This window comes from Drosophila ficusphila, unplaced genomic scaffold (genome assembly GCF_018152265.1).
Source record: "Drosophila ficusphila isolate 14025-0441.05 unplaced genomic scaffold, ASM1815226v1 contig_198, whole genome shotgun sequence".
Classification (NCBI taxonomy): domain Eukaryota; kingdom Metazoa; phylum Arthropoda; class Insecta; order Diptera; family Drosophilidae; genus Drosophila; species Drosophila ficusphila.
The window spans coordinates 11852466-11875379 of NW_025064092.1; the positions used below are offsets into that span (position 1 = coordinate 11852466).

At 48.5% G+C, this 22914-nt stretch overlaps 8 protein-coding genes across 12 annotated transcripts; 5 read left to right on the top strand and 3 right to left on the bottom strand.

The window, feature by feature from the left end:
* Positions 1-38: 38 nt before the first annotated feature.
* On the bottom strand, positions 39-2626 carry LOC108097130 (vacuolar protein sorting-associated protein 26). Its single transcript, XM_017199226.2, has 2 exons — positions 2198-2626; positions 39-2122 (listed from the first exon to the last, which is right to left on the bottom strand). Exons 1-2 carry the CDS (start codon positions 2339-2341, stop codon positions 824-826), a joined length of 1443 nt encoding a protein of 480 aa, XP_017054715.1. The 5' UTR covers positions 2342-2626; the 3' UTR covers positions 39-823.
* A 280-nt stretch (positions 2627-2906) lies between these two features.
* On the top strand, positions 2907-4202 carry LOC108097132 (serine/threonine-protein phosphatase Pgam5, mitochondrial). 2 transcript variants are annotated; one of them, XM_017199228.2, is made up of 2 exons: positions 2907-3582; positions 3647-4202. In XM_017199228.2, exons 1-2 carry the CDS (start codon positions 3025-3027, stop codon positions 3953-3955), a joined length of 867 nt encoding a protein of 288 aa, XP_017054717.1. In that variant the 5' UTR covers positions 2907-3024; the 3' UTR covers positions 3956-4202. The 2 variants fall into 2 exon arrangements, with proteins under 2 accessions (XP_017054717.1, XP_017054716.1); XM_017199227.2 differs by having other exon boundaries at positions 2911-3582; positions 3644-4202.
* A 50-nt stretch (positions 4203-4252) lies between these two features.
* Positions 4253-7743, bottom strand: LOC108097128 (protein MMS22-like). Its single transcript, XM_017199224.2, has 3 exons — positions 7348-7743; positions 6706-7292; positions 4253-6651 (listed from the first exon to the last, which is right to left on the bottom strand). Exons 1-3 carry the CDS (start codon positions 7680-7682, stop codon positions 4253-4255), a joined length of 3321 nt encoding a protein of 1106 aa, XP_017054713.1. The 5' UTR covers positions 7683-7743.
* Positions 7744-7998: 255 nt separating this feature from the next.
* LOC108097336 (peroxisomal targeting signal 1 receptor) lies at positions 7999-9911 on the top strand. Its single transcript, XM_017199570.1, has one exon. It carries the CDS (start codon positions 8104-8106, stop codon positions 9784-9786), a length of 1683 nt encoding a protein of 560 aa, XP_017055059.1. The 5' UTR covers positions 7999-8103; the 3' UTR covers positions 9787-9911.
* On the bottom strand, positions 9905-10845 carry LOC108097337 (mediator of RNA polymerase II transcription subunit 18). Its single transcript, XM_017199571.2, has 3 exons — positions 10638-10845; positions 10287-10579; positions 9905-10234 (listed from the first exon to the last, which is right to left on the bottom strand). The coding sequence occupies exons 1-3, from the start codon at positions 10760-10762 to the stop codon at positions 9993-9995; spliced, it is 660 nt and encodes a 219-aa protein (XP_017055060.1). The 5' UTR covers positions 10763-10845; the 3' UTR covers positions 9905-9992.
* A 665-nt stretch (positions 10846-11510) lies between these two features.
* Positions 11511-15185, top strand: LOC108097331. 3 transcript variants are annotated; one of them, XM_017199561.2, is made up of 6 exons: positions 11511-11676; positions 11740-13180; positions 13238-13582; positions 13647-14301; positions 14372-14629; positions 14692-15185. In XM_017199561.2, the coding sequence occupies exons 1-6, from the start codon at positions 11629-11631 to the stop codon at positions 14996-14998; spliced, it is 3054 nt and encodes a 1017-aa protein (XP_017055050.1). In that variant the 5' UTR covers positions 11511-11628; the 3' UTR covers positions 14999-15185. The 3 variants fall into 3 exon arrangements, with proteins under 3 accessions (XP_017055050.1, XP_017055051.1, XP_017055049.1); XM_017199562.2 differs by having other exon boundaries at positions 11743-13180; XM_017199560.2 differs by having other exon boundaries at positions 11511-13180.
* A 342-nt stretch (positions 15186-15527) lies between these two features.
* On the top strand, positions 15528-18093 carry LOC108097311 (coatomer subunit delta). Of its 2 annotated transcripts, none has more exons than XM_017199528.1 (8): positions 15528-15730; positions 15831-15870; positions 15934-16157; positions 16217-16629; positions 16691-16888; positions 16948-17261; positions 17330-17441; positions 17502-18093. In XM_017199528.1, exons 1-8 carry the CDS (start codon positions 15728-15730, stop codon positions 17794-17796), a joined length of 1599 nt encoding a protein of 532 aa, XP_017055017.1. In that variant the 5' UTR covers positions 15528-15727; the 3' UTR covers positions 17797-18093. The 2 variants fall into 2 exon arrangements, with proteins under 2 accessions (XP_017055017.1, XP_017055018.1); XM_017199529.1 differs by having other exon boundaries at positions 16694-16888.
* A 145-nt stretch (positions 18094-18238) lies between these two features.
* On the top strand, positions 18239-19512 carry LOC108097313. The gene is made up of 4 exons (XM_017199530.2): positions 18239-18563; positions 18615-18676; positions 18737-18854; positions 19039-19512. The coding sequence occupies exons 1-4, from the start codon at positions 18529-18531 to the stop codon at positions 19124-19126; spliced, it is 303 nt and encodes a 100-aa protein (XP_017055019.1). The 5' UTR covers positions 18239-18528; the 3' UTR covers positions 19127-19512.
* The last annotated feature ends 3402 nt before the right edge of the window (positions 19513-22914 follow it).

A 22914-nucleotide genomic window follows, 5' to 3' on the forward strand; every position in this document is an offset into this window, starting at 1 on the left:
ATACGGCACAACATAGATTTAATTCTACATCGCATTTATTCGTTTAATTGCGTTTGTATTTGTGTATATATTTCAATATTTCGTTTATATAATGTATATGAATTGTGTTATGTACATATGCAAGGCATGTAATATTTTTGTCGTCTCCACTTCTTATCCTTCGGATATATCGCCATTAACTGAATCCTTCCAGCATAGATTTGTTAGTACGCTATAGACTACAACTTTATTACTTAATTTTTGTCTTGTTTTTTCTGCTTGTTGCTTTTATCTGTTATCTGTGTTGGAGTTTGTTTAGTTTAATGCACACTTTGATTTCAAGATCAGGGAATTCTCACTTTTAGAAAGCAATTTTAACATTTTCAAATTGAAAAATCATATTTTCCAAACGCCCTGAGCACAGGGAATCGTCATCAAAATACTAGAGGGTTTATTTAGTTATTGGGGGGTTCGGGATCCTCCGGCATCTTCTTTCGTTTTTTTTTTAGCACTTATACCAATGGCGACGTCTGGAGATTGGTTATAGCTAAGAGTTCGCCTCCTGTTTACGTTTGTTTCATTTTTCTAGGTTTCGTTTTGTTTTTCGTTACTATCATTTGCGTTTTGCTTGCTTTTGGTAAATGATGCGCATAACCTCAATAAAACATTTTGTAACAACTTTAAATTAACTTTAAAAAAATAGATATATGAATATTTGTTGCTTCTACTCCTGCTCCTCTTCTGCTGTATACGATTATATGCGTAATAGTTCCGCCTGCAGGTGCTGCTCTTGCTTTTGCTGCGTGTCCCCCCGCGGAGATGGAGATCCTCGCCAGTTTTCCACTCAATCAGCGGCCAGCGGCGTGACGCCGGTCTTTTTCGTAGCTGCCGCGGCAGCATCTCCGGCATGCTCGTCACCCGGGCGGGTCTCCTCTAGAGTTTCGCCATCGGAACGGGAGAGTGGCGACGCTGGCAGCAATGGCGGCGGCGAACTAGACAGCATGGCAACCGGCGAGGCACTTGTGGTGGCCGCTGCGGCTCCATCGCCCATGCCCCGCTCGGGAGCTGGTTCTGAAGCAGATGTCGCTGGTGTGGGAACTGAAGCTGATACAGAAGCCGTCGCTGGCGTGGGCGTCAGTGGCGGCGAATCCATCTGTTGCTGGCTGAACTCCTGATTAGGGCTCTCCCTGGTAAACAGGCCCATCTTGGACTCGGATCCCGCAGGCGGTGGTGCCGGAGCTCCGCCTGCCTCTCCGCTGTCCGTGCTCGAGCTAATAAGCGAGTGTGCCACCGTGGGCGCCGCCGGACCGCTAACCAGATGCGGCGGAGCATGCAGCGGGACATGTTGGTGCTGCTGATGCTGCTGTTGCTGCTGCTGGGCTCCATGGTAGCGCGGGATATCCGCCTTGCGCCACAGCGTTATCTCCTGTTGCTTGAAGTAGCGCCTGTCCTCGGTATCCATCAGCACTAGGTTGAGGAAATATTTGACCGAAAACTTCTTATTGATGTCACGCATGGTGGGCGTAAGGTTGTATCCGGCGAGGAAGACCCGGATGGGTATGCTTTCGCCTTTGACGGGCGCCCCGTCCATGATCTCGTACTTCGCGATCGTCTCGTTGTCGTTAAACATCGTGGGACCCGTACCCGTGCTCTCCTTCTTAAGAATCGCGATCTCCATGTGCTTGATCTTAATGCGCACCAGCAGGAAGTAGATTTTGCCGATGATTGTGTCCCGCAGGTGGTACTTGCTCTTGTTGTACTCGAACTCGATGTGCAGGCAGTCCTCGATGCCCACCTCCATTTTTATGGGATTGTTCATCTCGGGGTAGCTGCAAAGCGTGTGCACGGCTATGTCTACCTCCTTGGTGATGTCGCTAATACGGCGGACAATGGTGGCGCGCAGAAAGTACCGCAGTCGCACGTTCGACCCGGCGTAGACTTCAAATTGCTTCTCCACATTGGGGAAGTCGAACGGATAACTATTGTTCTGGATGAGATCGCCCGGACGAGCCAAGGCCTTCGCCAAGCATTTGAACTCGTGGTGGTTACCGCGGTCGTAAAATAGCTCAATCTGGCCGATGAACTCGATCTTGATACCCTGGTGTTCAAGCTTGCTGCCCGGCTTCTTAAGAGTTACGTTCACCTGTACAAAGACAACAAAAAGTGGGTGAATTATATGATGTGAATAGGGGAGCTCTTTCGGAGGTTTAGGACGCACCTTGCCGGATACCGTTTCGCCGTCGTAGAAGAGCAGCATCTTCTCCACCTTTCCGTCCTCCCCCTTGACTTCCGCTGTCTTGTGCTCCGCTCCATCGAAGACTATCTCAATGTCCGCTGACTGGCCGAAACCCAGAAAATTCATAATTGATAATCGTCGAATCGGCTTCTTCCTTTTCTTCTTCGTGCCCCCTGCCTTTGCTGCTTCTGCTGCTGCTTTTTATTTTTGCTGCTCCGCTGGAATGTCGTCGATGTGGTTGATCGTCGGTGGTTGTGCCTACCCGTATTCGTATCCTTTTTCGGATATTCTTTTTCGTAACCGTCGGCTTTAATGGGCGTTTTTCTGCGACCTTTTTTTTTGGTCCTCTCACTGCGCTGTTGGCGTGTGTGTCGCTTTTGTATGTGTGTGTGAAATGAAAAAAATTGAAATTTTTCACATCACGGCGTTGTCGGATCGTCAATCGATTGTTTTTAAGGAGTGCCTGGTCCAGTATTTATCGGTATTCAGTATTTATTTATAGTTTGTTGGTATTTAAATAATTTAAATTCAAAAAGAAATATTTTTATAGTAATAAAGAATGTATGTGGTTCTAAGGGTTTTTAAAAAATTCGAAGATAGTAGATTTTCTTTCTGGCTGAAAGAAAACCGTAAAGAATCGCAAAATTTTTAAGTCCGTGTCCTATAAAGTCTTAATACTGTTGCTTAAGAAGATTTGCATATAAAACACCATAAAAAGTACAGTATTTAAATACCACACTACATATTCAGCGGAAAAATCGAAAAAAAAGAGATAAAATAATATAAAACTAGGAAAGATCAGATACAACATGCGAAAGTTGACCAGCTTCGTGTGCGGTACAGGAGCCGGACTGGCAGCATTTTATTTGCAGCGGTTGCGTGACCCGCAGACGGCGGTGCAGAACTCGTGGACGCACAGCGACAAGCCGGTGGATCCGTGGGCCCTTTGGGACAGCAACTGGGATTGCCGGGACCCAAAGGCTTTGGTCCGTCCTCTCCGAAACAGCCAACCGGAGGAGGAAAATCGCTATAACGCGGACCTGGAGAAGTCCAAAGCCAAAAAGCCGCGGCACATAATCCTGGTGCGACATGGCGAGTACCTAGACGCAGGTGATTCAGACGAGACACACCATCTCACAGAGCGAGGACGCAAACAGGCGGAGTTCACTGGCAAACGACTCTGCGAGTTAGGCATTAAGTGGGACAAGGTAGTGGCCTCCACGATGGTGCGTGCTCAGGAGACCTCGGATATTATACTCAAGGAAATTGACTATGATAAGGAGAAGGTGGTGAACTGCGGCTTCATTCGGGAGGGAGCCCCTATCCCGCCCCAGCCACCTGTTGGCCACTGGAAGCCGGAGGCATCTGTAAGTCTAACATGTCAGTGCTTGAGAGCCTTGATTTATTCCGCTTTCCGTTCCCCTGCAGCAGTTCCTCCGCGATGGATCGCGCATTGAGGCCGCTTTCCGACGATACTTCCACCGCGCCTATCCCGACCAGGAAAAGGAGAGCTATACTCTGATCGTGGGCCACGGCAACGTGATCCGGTACTTTGTCTGCCGGGCCCTCCAATTTCCCGCCGAGGGATGGCTGCGCATCAACATCAACCACGCTTCCATAACGTGGCTGACTATCAGTCCGTCGGGCAACGTGTCCATCAAGTACCTGGGCGACTCGGGCTTCATGCCTGCCCCACTGCTTACCAACCGTATCCCGCGGGACGCCAAGAACGTGGTCTAGGGATGTTAACCGAACTGCCAGAAAGAGAAGCAATCTTAGTCTATTTATTGTGAAGCCTTAAAGTGAATCCGTAAACTCAGCAATAGTAACACTGTTAAAGACCATGCATTTTACAACAGACCCCTAAAGTAAAAATCGCGGGAGGGCCGAATATTTGAGACCTCCGACAAAAAAACATTTTTATATGAAATCTTTGTAAAACCGTATAATTTACTTGGTGATGACTACTATTAAAAGCTAAAAACTATATTGTTATTGAGTTACATCCAAATAATCAAATGCACAGTCAATCTAAACCTAGCTTAAAACCTTTTGTAGTCGCTGTAGACACTTGCGAATGCCCACATCCTCGCCAGCGCCGCGTTTAAGCTCTACCTGCTTTGCTTGCTTCTGGACGAAAGGCAGGAGTGGAGCCACCAGATTCGGTGCAAGTTCCGCCAGCTTAATCAGCATCTGGAAGTAAAAGTAGGTGCAGTGGGCAAGGTGCTTCTCGGCCAGGGATCGCAAGTCATTGGAGCACATTTCCCTAACAGATTGAGAGCACTTATACGTCTCGTGGGATACCAGCGCTCGATAGAGTCCAAACACCTGACCGCGACTGAGGTCTAGTTCGTCCACGAACATCACGTGTTCCAGCAGAGGGATGTGCACGCCGCGGAGAATGGTCATCAGCTGCTGATCCTGCTCTGCGGTCGTGCCCTCGATCAGCTGCTGCAAGATGGTGATTACCAGAGGCACATGCTGGCCAGCCTTCCGCCTCTGCACTACCAAGAATTGGTTCACCAGGAGCTGAAGCACGAACTGCGCCAGCACTCCATCTGCATCTGCCTGGAGAAGCGTAGCGTAAGGTCGAGCCACCAGCTTTGCGTTCGGCGAAAATCCAAAGTGTGGCGTCCAATGCTGTACCAGCTGCTCCAGGGTCTTGGCCACGTAGGTGTCTGTGCGGTAGGGTAGCCGACCAATCCCCTGCAGCAGTACTGGGAAGATTTTGTGCACCATTTGCGGCAGACGGCCCTCAGGCTGCACACCGGCTTGCAGCTGCGTGGTAAGCAGGAACCGCACCATAGCCAGGTGGAAAAAACAGCTGGGCTTAGAGCGGACGTACGCGAGCGTTGGGCAGTTGTAGATGACTATAGCTAGGAAACTGTAGAAGCGGGATCCCAGCTCCGACCGCTGGCGATCCGGTGGCAGCCAGAGCTCGAAATGATTTACATAGGCGTGCAGTTTGTGGCTCAACTGCATCCGCACGTGCGCCGCAGCCTCCTCCTGCTGTGCGCGCCTTCCGAGGGCTCCAAAAAAGGCACAGAGAGGCTCGCGGCCGCTCTCTAAAGATGCCGGATCAATAGCTAGCTGCCGGAACTCCTCCAGATTTGTAACATGGGGCGTTAGGGCCAGGACGGACTCATTTTGCGCGTTAAGGAGAACCAAGGACTTCACCCAGACCTGCAGGATCGTGGAGCTTGCAGGCCGGCAGCCGTCTTTAAGCACATGGAGCATCAACTGCGCCGAAGCGGCCATATTAATAGGTTCCGGACCCTGAAGAAAGCCCAGCAGCAGTTTATCCTGATCCTCGGCCAGGGAAACAAACTTGGCCGCCAACATGGGCAACCATGAGCTATGCCCACTGACGTACTGCGTCCTCAGCAGTGGCAGAATGTGCTGCTGGAGCGCCTCCTTCATACCACTGGCATTGCCTGCCACTGCTTTTGGATCGCCAAGGCGCAGGACCAGGGAATGAATGGCCTGCCATACGCGGTCCTGCGAAGCCTGGCCACTCTTTTCCACGTAGTGCGTTAACCAGGGTCCCAAAAGTTGCTGCTCGCCGCGGTTAAAGTCATCTGCCAGATCAAAGACGGTCTGCAGGCTGCTCACATATATGGCGCCCACCTCCGTGTCATTTCGAATGGTGGCCAACTGGTTAAGCAGCTTTCCCACATAGTCCTCCATAGGAAGGCGATGATGCGCATGAAGGAGAAGCAGAGCCATGTGTCCCTTGGCCACGAGAGTCCTTCGCACCGGTGGCAGCTTATCCAGAGCCAAACAAAGCAGCATATCGCGCAGCTTGGGCGCCAGCTCGCCGAGATCCTCCTGGCTAAGCAGCAGGCACAGGAAGAGCTCAATCACATGGTGGATACCGGGTTCATTGAGAGCCAAGAGCTTCGCGGCACTGAATTTGCTGAAGATGCGACCCAGCATTTTCTGGCGCTGGTTGCTCCGGCCCTGCATTGGCAGCGTCTTTAAGGTCCTACCCAGCATCCAGGCGTACATGGTGAAACTGCTCAGATTCAGATCTTCCAGATGAGACTTGTCCAGCAACTTGCTGTAGCGCTCCACATAAGCAGCGCCACTGGGACAGGTGAGGGGAAGCTGATCCAATTCGGTTCCTGCACTGAAGTTGCAGTTCAGTAAGCGATGCAGGTACTCCCATAGTTGGCACAGCACATCCATGTCCGGCTGACCAAATTGCAGTTGTAGGGGCGAGATCAGTGAAAGATAAACACGACGCTGCTGCTCGTCCGGCTGACTGGCCAAAAATTGTTTTAGTAGACTGGCGGTTTGGAAGCTGCCAGGCGGCAAGATTTTCGTTTGCTCCGGTAGGTACTGACCCTCGCTGCTGTACTCTTCCAAACGTGCCACTCCAAGTCGTAGCCAGGCGTAAAACTCATGGTATGTCAAGGAAACTGCATTGATCTCACCTGGAGAAGACAGTGTAAGGGGGGGAACCATAAAATAATGTTTTCGCCTCTTACCATTAAAGTGGTTTGCCCTGTGCCTCTGCATGGCCATGTGAAAGAGCGTCCAAAAGTCCAGATCCATCTCACTCAGCCATTGGGGGACAAGATGCTTCAGCAGAAGCCACAGCTCCTTGGTGCAGCGACAAATAAACGGGGAGGAATGGATCAGCTCTGGGCGATGTTTGCTGCGGAAATTATGACCGGCGCACACTATTAGATCTTCCAGTGTTTGCTCCACGTGCCCTAGAATGCCCTGATTCTCCCCAGAGGAATACAACAGGTGGAGATCCAGGATGCGCCACTCCAGGATGCCGTGATACAGGTGATAGGCCGGCGCTTGGCATTCGTTTCCCTTGTTGTGCTCCGCAAAGTACAAAATTTTCCAGGCATCCGTATCCAGCTGATTGCTAAGCAAATAACGCAGATCCTCCAGAAACTGGGGTGCCCCAAGCAGAAGGTTGTTTTCTCGCAGTTGAAGCAGCAGATGGTAGAAGTGGGTGACTTTTCGGCGCACTCCAAACCATCCGGAGTTCAGGGAAGAGGTTGTGGTCTGCAGTTGCTGCTGCCCCGCCACGGCGGAAAAAAGCTTTTGCACATTCTTACTAGGAATTCTGGCAGAGTTAGAACTTGCAGTTGGGATAGCAGATGGTTAGTTACCAGGCCTCGCCGTAAAGATAGTTCCTGACTGCGGCAACCGACAGTTGACCCTGGGCGAAGTCGAAGCATAGGTTATCCAGATCACAGCGAGGCGGATTCAACCGGGAGTAACCGTTCCGCAGAAAACCACCCTCCGGAAACTGACTCTTTACTGTGTCCCGGCCGCTGCAGCAGAACTCCGGCAGAAAGTTTAGTTCATCGTCAAAGTCTTCTACTTCTGCATCGTCCAAATTTATTTGTCCGTGGAGCGTTTCCTGCTGCAACTTCTGGGTGGCCTGGGCGAAGGCGGTCAGGATCTCCTCGTCGTCATCCGACTGGAACAAATCATAGTCCATGGTGCAGAAAAAGATCCAGGTTTCACAGGATTTTCTAAATGCGCGGATTTTCTGATATCGATTGCGGGTAGCTCATTACAATTTGCACCTGTTATCGATTCATAGCGATAGCGATTTATAATAGGGAATATCTGTTAAATTTAATTAAAATATAAAACTCAAAACAAAAGAAGGGAGTTGACTTGAGTGAAAAGTATAAGAAATTAAACTATAAAGTTAATGTATAAAAAAATTCATAAGATAATAAGTAAAATACGTGATATGTAAATAATAAGATTTTCAACTGACGGTGAGTACCCCCAATATTTTTTTTGGCTTGCCCTAGTAATCTTTGTGGACATTTGAACCTTTGTTGTGGACCTTACTTGGCCTGTTATCGCCCAGTTACGCCAGTTACGTAGCATCCTTCAATTCAAGCACCATGTCGTTTCGCCCGTTAGTCGAAGGCGACTGCGGCGGCGTGAATCCGCTGATGCAGCTGGGCGGCCAGTTTACTCGCGATGCAGCCTACAAGGACGAGGGCTTTGTGCAGCGCCAGTTCGAGCGAAGCGCTCGCCCCGAGGACCAGTTAATCAGCGAGTTCCTTGGACAGGTGGCCGCCCCGCCACAGTCCTTTCAGATGGACACGCTGCTCCAGGAGATGCGGGACATCAACATCCATGGAAATGCCCAGCAGCAACAGGAACTAATGCAGATTCAGCAGGCGGAGCAGTGGGGTCAGGACTTTGCCCGTGGCCTGGCGCCCCCTCTGCCCAACAAGATGATCCACATGCAGCCTCAACAACAGGACCTGCAGCACGCCCAGGAGTTCTTCGACGAGCCGCTGATCAGCAGCCAGAACTTCCGTCCACTGCAGCGGCAGCCTCTTATGGCCATAACGGCCGGACAGCAGCAGGATCCCTTCTTCGACTCGGGCATGGAGACCATAATTACGGACAACTTACCCCGGGCGCCACAAGGCGAGTCACTGGAGGACTGGATCAGCGACTACCAGCGCAACGCTGAGCAGAAGGAGCAAGCCACCTCCAACTTCAACGAGAAGTTCTGGCAGCGCCTACAGGACGAGTGGCAGAAGCTGGCCGACGAAAATGAACACCCGTGGCTGTCGGAATACAACGATAACATGGATGCCTACAAGGAGTATGAGTTTGCCGAGGAAAACCCCATGTCTGAATTGGAAAACGCTTTTGAGAAGGGCAAGGAGTACCTGGCAAAGGGCGACATTCCTAGCGCCGTCCTCTGCTTCGAGGTAGCGGCTAAGAAGCAGCCAGAGCGCGCCGAGGTCTGGCAGCTGCTGGGCACCTCGCAGGCGGAGAACGAAATGGACCCGCAGGCCATAGCAGCGCTAAAGCGGGCATATGACCTCCAGCCGGAGAACCAGCAAGTTCTGATGGCCCTAGCGGTTTGCTACACCAACGAGGGCCTACAGAACAACGCTGTGCGAATGCTGTGCAGTTGGCTGGCGGTCCACCCCAAGTACCAGCACCTAGTCGCCGCCCATCCAGAGTTGCAGATCGAGGGAAATTCGCTTGCCTCTTCGCTGATTGGTCCGAGCAAACTGCGCGACCTTCAGCAGATCTACTTGGAGGCTGTGCGCCAGCACCCGTCTGAGGTGGATGCCGACGTCCAAGAAGCCCTCGGCGTGCTGTACAACCTTTCTGGGGAGTTTGACAAGGCGGTCGACTGTTATCAGTCGGCGCTGCAGGTCGATCCCCAGAACGCTAAGACCTGGAATCGTTTGGGCGCCAGCCTGGCCAACGGGTCGCGCTCTGTGGAGGCGGTCGAGGCTTATCAGCAGGCGCTCCAGCTGCAGCCAGGCTTTATCCGAGTACGCTACAACGTGGGTGTCTGCTGCATGAACCTTAAGGCCTACAAGGAGGCGGTGGAGCATTTGCTGACGGCGCTTACCATGCAGGCGCACACAAACGCCGCTAGGGAGCTGCCGAACGCGGCGATGGCCGCCACCAATAGTGGCCAAAACCAGATGTCCGAGTCCATTTGGAGCACCGTCAAGATGGTCATCTCGCTAATGGGACGCAGCGATCTTCAGGGTCATGTGAGCGATCGCAATCTGGTGGCCCTCAACGATGCCTTTAAGGACTAACAAAGCTGCTATTATTCTCAAGTTCTAGCAGGCCCACTTGATTTATGTATATTTTTCTATGGTTTAATTTGTAAGAAATTAAATACTTCTGTGGTATCCAAGGATAAATATTTAATCATTCCTTACCGATTGCTTTTGTCTGTTTATTTTCCTATCTTATAGTCTAAGCAATTAAATAAGTTAAGAAACAAGTACATTTTTTTGCACTACGGCATGCCGCCTAGCCGCTTGTAGTCGATCTTCTCGAGCTGCACCAGAGGCTTCAGTTGTTCGGCGAATACTCGCATCTCCTCACCGACGTTCTCCTGCCCCGTGGGCGCCACCACGGATAGCTCCACGATGTAGCTTTGCGAAATCGGCTCGTTGGCCATATCCTGCTGCTTACCAGGCACGATTTTAATGAGCTTAGAGACGGTGATCTTCATGCGACCCTTTCGGAACATGTATCCTAAAAGAATAGCTGCATTATGCGTAACAGTAACAGAGGTAGCAATATTTACCCTTAGCTATGTACTCGAACTCAAGTCGGAAGCCCATCTCCGTGAGGAACTCAAGAATTCCGTTTGTACAAGCGCAGTCCATGCAGCTGCGCACCAGCGTAGGTCTGCGTTGGTCCACCTCTGGATTGCCCAGGTAACGCATCTGGAAGGGAGCATCGCGTCCAAGGGCGCGGCGCACGCGAAGCAGTAGCGGCTGATTGGCATTGGCGTTGGGCTGCCTAAGGCTCATACACACCTCCAAGTCGTGGAAAGGCTCCGGTGAAGTGTCCACGTTGTCACAGAGACCCTTAAGTCTGCGTGTTGGCGATTAAATAGGCTTAAATGGGTCTAAATGAGTATTTGGGCACACACCTGTGCATTAAGTGCTCCACAGCGGAGTCCAGAATGGATCCTTGCAGTAGGTATTCCAAATTGGGCAGAAAGCGGTTGTTCATCGCGTGGGAGAGGCACTCGCGGGCCGAGGAAACACTATTCATGACCTAAGCTGGCTGTAAATTAACTTCTTAAGCGCCGGCTAAAAAATGCGTTGTCCTATTTGTTTATATTCTTCTTTAGTGATGCTTCACATCACAAGCACTGAACGTTTAGCCATTTTCTAGCTTTTTTTTTACTTTGGCTTCTAATGTGTCTTATCGACTCTTAAGATAATAACTAAACTAACTAACTAAAAATAATAACTACCTAATAACTAATTACTATAACGTGGTTTGCAGCAATGGCGGTCCCATTTACAATCATTTAAAATTTAAATTAATGGAAAATGCAAGCTTATTAAGGTACAATTTTAAAAATATTTTCGTTGGTGTAGTTTGCTATGGCATTTCAGGGATTGGCTAAGAGGCAAATTGCATTTTTTTAGGGGAGCAGTCAATTATAATGTGTTAGAGATAGATAACTCCCATAGCTTATAACTGTGGCAATTTTAACCGGATTACAGGTCAGTAGCATACATTAAAATGTTTGTGAGTTGATTCTATAAGAACGTGAACGAAAAATTTGGATTTTAAGAATAGTTTTCCTCGATGACATACATATTTAGGTACATGTACGATTTCTCAGTACAAGCACCACCAAAACAGTATTTATTTTTGGACAATGATATATTTCTATAACTGTTTTTCTGTCATATTGCGAAGTTCAAAACCTTGAACTTCGAACTATGAATCTTTCTAGCTAAAGCCGTAACAAAATTCATCGAAAAACACACGGTACTTCGATAACGATAGATTTAACCTGAAATCGACGCGCTCAAAATACAAAAAAAAATAATTGTCAATTTTACTTAAAGCATATTCTCAAATATACCTAAGATTGCCGTTAATCTCCTAACGACGTCTCCAAAATGGCGGATCACAAGTATAGGCTTTTCAATGCAGTCGACCCGAGCAAAGTAAAAGTACCCTTCAATCAGAAATTCGCCAATTTGACGCTATCCTCTCACAAAAAACGACAGCAGGTGTCCTTAAAGCCGAAGGAACATACAAATAAAAGGAATTCTCTTGGAGACTGTCAACAGGAAGCAATTTCAATGCGCGGAAATGTGGGTGGTCCGTCCCGCGGGGATAATCTCGAGGAATCGCACTCAGATATCAATAGTTCCGATTACATGGACGCCCTGCAGTTGAGTTGCAGCCAGGATGCACCTGGCTTGGATAACCTGTCCGGTGGCATCAGTAGTTTGAGAGTACAGACCAAGGAGCAGCAGCTGCCGCCCAAGCCAGAGATACCCATTTGCATTTCCTCTTCCACGGAGGAGCACGACGACGATGCCTCCTGCATCACGATATCCGATTCCAGTGAAGACGAGGGGGAACCTCTGCCCCCCGACAGCATGGCTGTGAGCGACCGAGCACCCGATCCCGATCAGGAGCCAATAACACACCCTATACTGACAACTGAAAAGGTGCAGCGCATCGAGGCTTTCCTGCGCGATGTGTCTATTGAGCGGCGTGACATGGAAAGGAATGGCTCACTGACACCATCGCCCCTTTCATCCTCTAGGCGGCAATCTCGGCTAGCTGAAGCTGACACCGAATCTATGTCGCCAACCGACGATGACTTTCAACCGGTGGCTACTAAGTCAATGGAAGACAGTAAGCGGCTGGCGGACATCGACACGCAGATAGACACCATCTGCTCGGCGGACATAACTCAACTGGATAGCAGCAAGCGGCTGGCGGACAACGAAACCGAGGCAAATACGATGGGATCAGAGGACTTGGAGCCCCAGGACAGCAGTAAACGGCTGGCGGACAATGACACCGAACTCAACACACTGTGTTCTAAGAGCTCCGTCAGCAACAACTCTACGTTGCACGAGGAGCAACCCATTTCAGACGAATCCATTGAAATACCAGAAACTTCTAGCGAGGGCGAGCCCACGCCACAGAAACCCAGCTCCGGTTCCTCAACATCGGGCGATGACGACGGAGATGGATGCAAATCCATCCAAGTAAACAGCATTAATATTTCAGCCAAGATCCACATCAAGATCAGTATTCCCACTATCGATTCGAGTTCGGCGGAGGACGAAGAGCAGCATTACCCGTCGCCTAGGGCCACCATGTCCCTGCCGTCCTCTGAAGAGGTGCACCAGGAGCAGCAGCAGACTTCAAAGACGGCACACCAACACTCGATGCTGTCCACGGCTGATGCTTCCGAGGATGAGCAGTTTCTTACCCACGCCGAAAAGCTGCTAAATCAGTTGTATGGAAAGTCCTGGCAAACGCCAGATGTAATCCGTACTCTGAAGCGTTCTAGTGGCAGTGGCGGAAAGACTGCTCCACTAAAAGCCAGAAACATTCCAGCAACAGCGGCCACCACCGAGAAAAAGAAGAAGCCGCGTCCTCTAACTGCTAGACCAGATGAGAGTGTCCTCGGAGATTTCAGCATATGTAAGCAAACGTTCTAACACCACCGAAATCTTAAGTAACACTCACTGTTTTCCGCAGTTAAGCGAGCTCTACGCTCGACCCAAACTCCTTTGAACTCCACTCGCTTGCCACCCGTGCGAGCTGTCCAAACGGAGAGACGTCCTCGGCCTCAAAAGCCAGTGACACGAATGCGCACTAACCACGTGGATGAGGATCGCTGGCGGAAACTCATCGATTCTGACTCCGCCACAGATGCTTCAGACGACGAAGACGCAGATGCCACTTTCAGCGATAGCGGTAGTGGCAGCGAAATCAGTGGCGATTCAAAAAAGAAAGGCAGTCAAAGGGCCGGCGAGGTTACCTATTTAGATCTCACCAAGGACGAGGTGGAGGTGATCAGCAATCCCGACGAAGATTCGCCTTGTAAGAGCGACTAATTTTTAACTCATTTCATGCCATACTCAAAGGATTCGGTTACTTCTTTTAGCACCAAAGTTCCACCGCCGCTTGGACGACATTCTGCGCTCTTGTCGCGCCAGCGCTAAGGCTAAACTCCCTGCTACGCCTGCCCCTCAAGCCACCACTCGCCGGAAGCTGTTTACACCGAACACTGGATTCGAAGACGAGACCGAGGCTAGGGCGATAGTGAACAGAGCATTGGAATTGGACATGCTTGATGAGCTGGAGGGCGACTACCTGCCGGGCACTCCCGTTCACAAGCGATTGCAGGAGGTTAAAAAGAAATTGGGTATCCCGCAACAAGTACCAACAACACCACATGAAAGCCCGATCCTCAAGCTGCTCACTCCGCAAACAGCCCCGCCAAAATCCCTTGCTCCGCTCAAAATCCCCGGTCCACCAAAATCCACGGCCCGCAAACCAAAAAAGCAGAAGGAACTGCCGACTAACATGGCTGGACGAAAGTGCAGCTTCTTAAAATCTTTGGAGGGGCAAGTGAGCCGGGATCTGGCGGATAACGAGGCCTTCTTTTACCGGGAGAACTTCGCCAAGAACAAAGAGCAGCTGGCACAGCATCTCTACAAGATGTTCAATACTCAGGTGTTTAACAACGAGCTGGATGTGCCCATTACTTGGTCTAAACTGTTGCGCAACACAGCCGGACGGTGCATGAATAAGCGGAAGTGAGTGTCGCTGACTTCTGCCGGCAAGGATTAAAGAGTGATCCGTTTACTGTTTTACTTTCTTTTGCAGACTAAACCAGCGCAGCAGTGTGGTGGAGCTGAGTGTCAAAGTACTAACCACGGCAGACCGCCTGCGTTGCACCTTGATCCACGAACTGTGCCATGCCGCCGCATGGGTGTTTAATGGGGAGGGTGGGCACGGACGCGTTTGGAAGATGTGGGCCCAGCGGGCCAACGACAAGTTCCCCGAACTGCCACCAATCAAGGTCTGCCACAATTACAGCATTGAGTTTAAGTACACATATAAATGCTTAAGCTGTGATAAAGCGTAAGTTTCCAGGAGGCGATTGTGAATATTCCCCTATTGTGATTTCTTCTATGTTTCTACAGTTCGCATGCCCACTCTCGATCCCGCAAGGTGGAGGACCTGCGCTGCAGGATCTGCCGTGGGCCAATCACTCTATTTCTTAACAAAAAGGACAAACAGGGAAACACTGTATCCACTCCTGCGGGCGAGGCGAAGGGATTTGCCAAGTTCGTCAAGGACAACTTTCAAAAGCACAAGCGAGACAACATGACAGCCGCCCAGGTGATGCGCATTCTCAGTGTGGAGTACGCCAAGCAAAAGGGTAACTCGGCGGAGGGGGTTGCGGCGTCGATCGCCAATGGAGTGGAAACGCTTACACTCGACGACTAGCTGAGCTAGCAGGACCCTAGGACAATCAGGCAAGGACTGAACTATCTCTCATTATTTTCTTAACTAACTCAATAATGTAAGAGGTGTATGTATACACTTGTATATTTTCTTTGATGTATTATAATAGTTTATACAATTTTCAACACAATGTTGTTATTATTAAAGTTAAACGGACATTTTAGTGTCAGTGTTGTGTAACTTGCTCACGATAAGCCGGTGTAACTCTGGGTGTTGAAAAACAACGAAATTTGTAGAGTTTGGTAGGTACATTAATAGTAGCCCTTCGTTGTCGGAACAGGGAATGCTTTAGTGTTTCAGATCTGACTTAAATACTTTGAAAGCTGAATGATGTTTTTCTTTACCTGTTGAAAAATAAAATATACAATAAATGTCTGATAAAGGAATGAAGTAAATAAAATGGAACTTAGCTGGGACCTACAAAAAAAAAGTTATGGAGAGTTAAGAAAAAAAATGTGCAGGGTATCCCGTTACCGATACTCTGCTTTGCGGTGAATATGCACAGTGGCTTTGGTCACACTGTCCCGCACTCACACACAGCCACCGTAAACATTTTGTCGTAGAACCGAACACGTCAGCTACGCGGATTGATTAAAAAACAACTTTTCGTGCGCCCCGCAAATCCGATCCGTAGCAGCAGACCATCCTGCGCAGTCCGCATTCGATCTGAAAAGTATTCCCCAGGACTTGAATATCAAACGCAGCCGCAAAATGGTAAGAGCCTCCGACCGACTCACGCACACACGCACACGTCGGCGATTTCGAAGCTAATCGGCATATTCCGGAATTATCATTAAACTTAATCGATTCGCAGGTACTCATTGCTGCTGCAGTCTGCACGAAGAATGGCAAAGGTGAGTGCTCCATATATCCTGTGAAAAAAAGACTTTCAAATAACAAATAACGTATACGCACAGTGATTCTGTCACGTCAGTTCGTCGAGATGACGAAGGCACGCATCGAGGGACTGCTAGCTGCCTTCCCCAAGCTCATGACTGCTGGCAAGCAGCACACCTACGTAGAGACGGACTCTGTGCGCTACGTCTATCAGCCGATGGAGAAGCTGTATATGCTGCTCATCACAACAAAGGCCAGCAACATCCTGGAGGATCTGGAGACGCTGCGCCTGTTTTCGAAAGTGGTGGGTTAATGCCTTTGAAAATCACCAAATCAGATCTAATCCGCTTGAATATCCTGCAGATCCCCGAGTATAGCCACTCGCTTGATGAAAAGGAAATCGTAGAGAATGCTTTTAACCTAATCTTCGCCTTCGACGAGATCGTGGCATTAGGATACAGGGAAAGCGTCAATTTGGCCCAGATCAAGACCTTTGTGGAGATGGACTCGCACGAAGAGAAGGTCTACCAGGCGGTTCGACAGACGCAGGAACGCGAGGCGCGTCAAAAGATGCGTGAGAAGGCCAAGGAGCTGCAACGCCAGCGTATGGAAGCCAGCAAGCGGGGCGGTCCCTCCTTGGGCGGCATGGGCGGACGCAATGGGGGCTTTAGCGCCGACAGCTTCGGCAGCAGCGGCGTGAGCAGCAGTTCCGGTGGCTCCAGCGCCGCCATAGGGATCACCTCCATCGACGTGGACACGAAATCCAAGGCTACTGCGTATGTCATTACCCCCATGAATTTCTTCTGGTTTGTCGCTTATTTTTGGTAATTTCCTTAGCAGTAAACCTACTTCGCGAAATGCCCTTAAGCTTGGCGGCAAGTCAAAGGACGTGGACAGCTTCGTGGATCAGCTAAAGAGCGAGGGTGAGAAGATTGCCAATCTGGCTCCGGCGGCGCCCGCTGGAAGCTCCAATGCTGCCGCCAGCGCAAGTGCAGCAGCGAAGGCGGCAATCTCAGCGGATATTCACAAGGAGAGGTGGGTTTCAGTGGCTTTATACTAAAGTTCATACGTGCTAAACCTCGTTATTCACGCAGTGTGCATCTGAAGATCGAGGACAAATTGGTGGTGCGATTGGGTCGCGATGGCGGTGTGCAGCAGTTCGAGAATTCAGGCCTGCTGACCCTGCGCATTGCGGACGAGGCGTACGGTCGCATCTTGCTGAAGCTGTCCCCCAACCACACACAGGGACTGCAGCTTCAGACACACCCCAATGTGGACAAGGAGTTGTTCAAGTCACGCACCACCATTGGGCTGAAGAACCTGGGCAAGCCGTTTCCCCTCAACACCGACGTGGGTGTGCTCAAGTGGCGGTTCGTTTCGCAGGACGAGTCGGCTATTCCATTGACCAGTAAGTGCCCCTGGAGGGGACCTTGCTTCTCTTTCACTTACAGGTCTGTGCTTCTCACTCTTTTTCAGTCAACTGCTGGCCATCAGACAACGGCGAGGGTGGCTGTGATGTGAATATCGAGTACGAACTGGAGGCTCAACAGCTGGAGCTGCAGGATGTAGCCATTGTCATACCTTTGCCGTGAGTAGAACGTCTTTGAAAGCCCCGGGAGCATAAATCAATTCTCTTTCAACTCTTCAGAATGAATGTTCAGCCCTCAGTGGCCGAGTACGATGGCACCTACAACTACGATTCACGTAAGCATGTGCTGCAGTGGCACATCCCTATCATCGACGCCGCCAACAAGTCCGGCTCCATGGAGTTTAGCTGCAGTGCCTCCATTCCGGGCGACTTCTTTCCCTTGCAGGTGTCCTTCGTTTCCAAAACGCCGTACGCGGGCGTCGTTGCCCAGGATGTGGTGCAGGTGGACGGCGAATCGCCGGTCAAGTACTCGAGCGAATCCATTCTGTTCGTGGAAAAATACGAGATCGTGTAGGCAACGCCGCAGGCAACCTAAGTAGTACATAAATACACCTAGAAATCCATTTTATTTTTCCGGGGCGATTCGATTCGATACGATTGATTCTACTGCTGCAGTATGTTATAGATTATTTTTATATATGTTTCGAACTTTGGATATACATATATGGCGCGATCGGCTTCTCAGAGCAAGTAATCCCAAAAAAAACTAAAAATATATGAAAAATCATTAAAGTCTATCAATTAAACTAATTTTGTGCACCCGAAGCGTTGCGTGCAACGGTATAAAATAAATGAAAGGCAATTAGTTATAGTTGGTTTCGTTGTGAAGTGTTTTTAATTTTTAATTTTTAATTTTAAGGAAGGTATTCTGACTTCCGTTACATTTTTGCTAGGCAGTGAGCCCATGAAGTAGTAGGCATGAACGTCTGCCCGTCTGTTTCTACTCTATATAAACTAGTCTCTAGTTTAAAGTTATCAAAAAAAGTTTTTAAACCACGCGTTCTCCACAAGTCGAATACATTTAACTAGCTCTAAATATGTAAATCCCTCTAGGTTAACAATTTTAAAAGATTTGTTTCAAGAATGCTCACTGTATATAGTATTTTTAGCGAAGCGTGTTGAAGTATTTCTGGGTTTGGCTCCTACTGGTCACACTTTTCATTGTTTTGGTTCTCGCCTTAGTTTTTTCTCTTAGAGTTCTACAGAGTTCTTCAGAGTTTTACGTCTTGGATTTTAAGCCTCGCCCATGGAGCAACAACTGGAAAAGGTTTTGGCGGAAATGTAGGGATCCCGTTGAGCGCGAGGACCACTATTAATAATCCTTCTTTGTAGCGTTGCGCGACAGGACACGGTGGGAGCTCTTCTGGCGAACCGTCAGGGATTGTGTCTTGGCAGTGAGTATCGGAGTATTTGCCCGATTAATCAGTTACAATAATGTCGTTGAACTCTTGCAGCCAAGGGAGAAATCGATGCTAATGTTTCCGGCATCGGAATGGCTATTTCGGAGCAGGTGGCCAAGTTGGAGCCGAATACCACGGTTCCGGCCACGATTTGCCTGTATAGCGGCAACAAGTAAGTTAGGAACATGCCTCGTTGTAAAGGACATGATATGTTTTGCCCAATGCGGATATGTTCTGAAGTCAAGAACCTCTGACAGAGACCACCTCTTTAAAGTTCGTTCGTCTTACTCATGTTCTAAAAAGGATTATTGCAAACTAGCTATGTATATATTACTTTTTCATTTGTTTTCCTACAGACGTTGTGTGATCCAGAAGAATGGTGAGATCACTGGCGTGATCTTCAAGCAGCAGGCGACTGCATCGTCTACCGCCGCCAGTAACTAACAGCAACTCGGGCTTCAAGCCCAAATCTCAGGCCAAATACGCAAGTCAAGATACGGATGCAAACCCAGATACATTTATACACATCTTCCACGACTCGGTAGCTTCGCTCGATTCGATTTATATCACGGTTCAAGTGCCAGCGCCTGTTACATTTGTCTCTCGTTATAACCAGTAGCCACAAGCATTGATTTGTGCGACTCTACTAGCATTAAGCACAACGGATTAGCACTGCTGTTAATTGCCATGTCCAAGCCAGCCTAGCGCTATCAACGTGTACATATAGACTTTGTACGATTAAGCCCCCAAAAGTGATCGATGCATATACACCAATTACAAATATAGCGATGAAGCAAGCCAGCGAACAAGCTTTTGAACTTGGAAATTTATTTGATTTGCAGTCTTAATTACTCAGTCATACCGGTATAGTGGTTCGTGCTGCAGTTTCTTGCGCATTTTCCGGGTTTTCATTTTGGGTTGGGTTGGGTGCACCGCTGCATCGAGGAAATGCCGCCGCCCACGTCATGTAAGAAGTGATACATAGATTCGCACATGGCATGCTGCATGCAACGAGCCAGCGGCAACTTCGCAGCGGTATCAGTAGTGCCAGCAGACAAATTGCCGTGCATTCCGCAGCCTACAAGCCAAGATTTCTGTAATACAGTCGAGCGTCTACAGTTGGCTTACAGTTAAATCATCTTAAAACAAAAACTAAGGTGACTTGTTTGACGGCCGACGTAAAGTGTAAAAGTCCTTAAGTCCATGGTTCATAGTGGTACCGCCAGGCGGAGGAGCTCGCTTCGCTGACTTCGTGCCAAATATGGAGAGGCGGCGATGCCATCACCTGCAGTGCGGATATCATTGCTTCAAAAAATTGAAAGGCTTCTGGTATCTGCGATGTTTATGAACATCTTTCAGGTAAACCCACTCTGTTTGCGCATCGTATTTACCTGTTGCAGAGCTCCGAGCCGAAAGAGGCCTTGAACTTTCACCATGGTGCATGACCGAACCACGTGTGGCGTCTAGGCCTCTGTCTCCGCCTCTGTTTCAGCTTTTTCCCGCATTGCTGTGGGTGTCGAAAAGCTGCGGCTGTGCAAGGTAAATACCACAGAGACAACAATGTTGATAAAACACGACAAAACAAAAAACGATCACCGAAATTGGCAGCCAAGGTGCGTTTGTTTAGCCGCCGCAGCAAAGCCTTCAACTTGAATTAAGCGTTCAGTTGGATGAGCCAACCATGTGACTGCTGCTGGTCCATCTAGATTTTCGCTATCGTTACCCCTGACATGAAGAACCCTTTCCTTTTGACAGTCACATTTTTTATAATTTCTTATATACTATATATACATTTTTTGTAATAATAACGATTGGACTATATATTACTCATACGCATAAGTGTTGAATCTTGCAAATGGGTAACTAGTTGTTAAAAAAAATGACCCAAAAATTATAAAATACATATTATATATAGGAATCTAAGTCCTAATGAGCAGCAACCCACACTGTTCAGTATCATCGCTTCACTCTCGCTTTTAAAGAACCGAAGTGCCGAGCAGGAAAACTGGTTTCTGTTTTCCCAGCGAAAGTCTCAGCCGCAAGGTGATTCACATGCACTCGAGAGGAAATTTCGAATTCCGCAGCGGCCCGCTGCATTATTCACAATTTTTAGGTAAATCCGACTCGACCTGACCAGATTTGATCGCAAACCACTGAGCTTCCAGGTCGCAAAAAAACCCGAATTACGATTCAATATTCAATACAAATTCACTGAAGGCAAAAATGCGAAAAAGCAGAGCTCCGCCCAAAAGATTTGATATATGTAACCAGCGAATTATTCATGGGATTCGACTTGAGTAAGAAACGGCTTTCATTGAAATGGTCTTGCAGTTTTTAAATCAACTAATAAAGTACAGAAGATGAGATTTAGGCGCAGCCAAGCTTATAAAGTAAAATGCAGACCCCATTACGCAGAATCGACAGGTATTATTTAGATGAGAGCAATTCCATGCTCGATTGCAATCCGATTTGCTCAACAATACGAGTGGATTGGACAGTGAACAAACCTTTTTAGTTGTTTGTTATAATTGAAATATTTAATTGTTAGAGGCCTGCCAAAAAAGACATGAAAGGGTTTGCGGAAAAATGTTTTCAATAATAAATCAGAATCAGACCGGTTTCCTGTAGTGTACCTCCCAAACGGAAACGGCATCGGCAACCCGTTGGCACACTGCATACGACATATGTCCATATGTCCATATGTCCATATGGAGGCGCCTATCATCTCACCACTCATAGTGCTCCGTTTTGGTAATTATGTCATGGGGAGTGGGGGTAATCGCCACCTCGATGCCAGCTATCACGTAATCATCGCGTCATCGTTCTATGCTCCAAACTACCTATGTACATACATATGCCGACTTTTGGACACTTCGAACAGAAATCGGTGTGATCAATTAAATATAGTACTAAATATTCAAGCTTTTAAATAGTTTATACTTTATTATCGCACTTTCGGCGCTGGAAATAGTTTGTTAAGCAAGAAATAATGGCTATTTTCGTCTGGATCGTCAACAAGTGGCAGGCGGGTCAGCAGGTGACGCCAAGTCGCAATAAATAAACAAATATATCTTAGTGACTGTGACTTCTTGCGAGAAATGGCGACGCCTGTGAATCATCGTCGTCGGATTGGGGAACTCGATTTTGGTCTTACGCCTTATTTGGTCAATTTTGAAAATTGATTTCGATTATTGCACAAGCTCAGGTGCGTGAATCATGGGTGTTTTGTGCGGCCATATGCTATTTTTATATGATTGGGCATCTGGCGAAGCAATGAGCTGGAATCTCCAAGAGAGGCTTAAGCTATATACCCTTCTGCAAACAAATTGAATGCCTCAGGTCTAGGAAAAATGTGGATGCCACTTACGGGAGTCGACTGTTTGTCTGGCCAAAAGCCTGAGGTGCGAGAAAAGCGCACAATAGCCCGATGTTATCTTGGGTTTTTATATTACATTGACTCTTCCGACTCGGATTCTCGGGCGACCATTGCATAATCGGCGACTGGCGAGCGTTTTGCTACAGATTAGGGTTCCGTGCACGCGGCATTACCTATGTACAGATCGCATACAGTATCGCCAACACATCCCAACTCTGCCTATACTCAGATACTCAGATAGCAGACAATTAAAACAATTGATGCGATTTCTCGCACAAATGTGCCAAACACGAACGTTCAATTTATATTTAGTCGATCGCCTTCGTCCGTCAAATGATCATCAATGGTCCCTCTTTTTAGCCCCCCGCCCGGTTTTTCAGTCAGTCACAAGCCGAAGGCAAGAAATTAACTCGATTAAAAGTCGATCGATCAGTTGTTTTCTTCTGGCCTTTTGCTTGCGCTTTGTGGCAAGATGAATCCGAGCGATTTGCATCGGTCTAATCTGCTTTTGACCATTTGGCTTATTCTCCTCACCGAATACCCTTCACATCTCATTCGAAAGTGTTTTGCCCAAAAACCTTTAGAGAGTGGAGTACTATTTTTAAGGACTTGGTTCAGGAAAGATATCATGTTGGTGTCGTACATTGTTGTGATCCAATTTTCGCTCGTTTCGTGGGTTTCGTCATCAGTCGAGCATCAGGGCAGCACCATTATGAACATGCCGCCACCTCTTGAATCACTTTCTACTTTCACTGCTGCACACCTCACGCACACTGGCACACCGGCACACCGGCACACACACACCAGTGCAGGCTTTTCATTTCGCACTTCGCACTCGAATGCTAACTTGGCAAAA